Raw genomic sequence first — 2500 nt, forward strand, 5'->3', positions numbered from 1 at the left:
CTCAGCCTGGCTGATTAACCTGTGTGCTCGACCGTTTGACACCCCGCAAGAATATAACGACCCAAATGCCACCATCGCCAACATCCTCGCAGAACTCAGAGCTCTGGTGTGTACCAGCTTACACACACACACACACACACACACACACACACACACACACACACAGGCCTACATATGCATATAGAGTGCTACTGTGTGTACTGTACTCACTGATTCATAGTATTCACACATGTTCAGTGATGCAGTAACAGGTGCAGTTGGATGAGGGGAAAGAAGCCATGCTAGAGAATGCAGTATGTTTCATTGACTCGTGTTGCTCTCTTTACTGAGGTCATAACTACTGCAGCCAATCACTGGCCTTCTCTTCTCCTGGGTTCACCTATGGGAACAGAAAAAAAACCGCTCTTGATATTTTAATGATTGGAGTCATGAAAATGAAGGGTCTGATTTTTAGCGCTGGTGATTGTTGGCTGTGTTATGGAGAGGGAGGGGGCTCTACCGTCTCTGGCCTGGCAGGCGTCTGCTCAGGGTCAGGGTCAGGGTCGGGGTCGGGGTCAGGGTCAGGGTTTTAACAGCAGTGTAATATTTGTGCCTCGGTTACGTTTCAGCCCCTCCCTTTGTCTCAGTGCAGAGATCCGAAATGCAGTCAGACTGAATCAGCAGGTATTTATCCAAATCCGTGGTTCTGTCCGGAATAGCCGGTGAGATCCAGGTTCCACGGGACAGGCAGACAGCTCCACATTGACACTCCTGAGTGGCAGTTGCAGTTTGCCGGTCAGAGAGCACACATTGGAATGGGAGGTGCTGATCGGGGCTGAGTGGAGAACCACCCCACCCCCATGTTGGCATCTCTGTTTTCTTTTAGAGCTGAATTATCACGTGTGGCTGACTTGGTCAGTAAGATTTCTGATTAGAAATAAAATTAGAATTGATAGGCTTTGCATCCCTAATATCCAGCAGATTAGAGGACGTATGTTTGACAGAAGAAGACCAGTAGGACGACACATAATGGACAAAAAGCGATCAGGGGTGAGGTGCTAAAAATCCCACGGCTGACGCACCTGGCACCGGCGGGACAGATGTGAAAATGAAAATGCCTGTGAAACAAGTGAAAATGTTTGTGTGTGTCGGGTGGTGGTTTAGGGGGGGCAGGTGGACTTCCCTCCGTCTAAACTGAAGTCCGGCTGTGGGGAACACGTGTGTTACGTGCTGGACAGCCTTGCAGACGCAGCTCTGAGGAAGAGTGGCTTCGTGTGGAGGAAGTGAGTGAGCAACATCTTACGACACTAACACTTACCTGTCACAGCACAACTCAACACTCACTCACATCTACAGTTCTCACCAGCACGCAACATTGACACTGAGCACACAATACCTTCATTGACAATCATGGTTAAAGCTTACATAAAGCGCTGAACACTACACTGAACACCCGTGGTCAGACTGAACACGTAAACATACGCCACCACTGAAATCTACTACTGAACACCCGGCTTTACCAGCCACAGACAGACAGAGCTCAGAGAGCAGCGTTAAGCAGCGTTAAGCAGCCGTGTCAGCGTGTGTCTGATGCTCTGTCTCTCAGGCCGCTCTACTCCACAGAGGATCAGGAGGATGAGTGTGTGATGGAGGATGATGCTGAACTCACACTCAGTAAAATGGAGGAGGAGATGACAGTGAGTACCACGCACACACACACACGCGCGCACGCGCACGCACACACACTTACACACACGCACACGCACACACACGTGCACACACACACACACACACACACACACTTACACGCACACGCACACTTACACGCATGCACACGCACACGCACACGCGCGTACACACACACACACACACACACACACACATATACACGTACACATGTACATACACACATACACATACACACCGTACACACAAGCACACATGGATGGTGGACATTTAAACATAAAATTTTAGAAAGAAATTCTTTGCGTACAAGACGTGAAAATTATGTAGTTGTAACTATTCTTCAATTATTCTGTTATACCTCTGCACACATTCTTGGCTATTCAAAGAAGGATATGATAATTGAGTTTTTTTTGTATTTTACTCTGAATCTTTGTAGTGTTTTTCCAGGCTAAGCCCTGACACTGTCATATGGAGTGAAAGATCATATATTCCATAGATAATGAGAAAAGTTCATGTTTTTCTAAAAAAAACACATCACATATTAATGTCCAATCATTAGCCTCCTGCAGTCAAACCTTTGTTTAAGTACATTTGTTTGTGCATGTGTTGATCTTTTTGATAACAACAAGGAATACATCAACATCACACCTGTCTTTTGTGGTTAAATTTGACAGACCAAACTATTTAAAAAAATCTCAGAATGACAGTGACATCACTTCCAACATGTCCTGTTAAGATTTTCATCACGTTTCTCAAAGCCATATTGTGATCATTATTTTTAAGGCTTTTAATACCAAACAGAAATCAATTGTCCAGGATAGAAGAGCTAAACCAG

At 45.8% G+C, this 2500-nt stretch overlaps 1 protein-coding gene across 1 annotated transcript in view; it reads left to right on the top strand.

Moving 5' to 3' along the window:
* The window catches only part of ift57 (intraflagellar transport 57 homolog (Chlamydomonas)), an 8314-nt gene that overhangs the window by 804 nt on the left and 5010 nt on the right, over positions 1-2500 (top strand). The window contains exons 2-4 of the mRNA XM_030775771.1: positions 1-106; positions 1144-1262; positions 1586-1676. The exon at positions 1-106 is cut by the window's left edge and continues 69 nt beyond it. Coding sequence (XP_030631631.1) covers positions 1-106; positions 1144-1262; positions 1586-1676 — 316 coding nt within the window. The remainder of the gene's footprint in view (positions 107-1143; positions 1263-1585; positions 1677-2500) is intronic.

The sequence above is a fragment of the Chanos chanos genome, chromosome 5 (genome assembly GCF_902362185.1).
Source record: "Chanos chanos chromosome 5, fChaCha1.1, whole genome shotgun sequence".
NCBI classification, from domain to species: domain Eukaryota; kingdom Metazoa; phylum Chordata; class Actinopteri; order Gonorynchiformes; family Chanidae; genus Chanos; species Chanos chanos.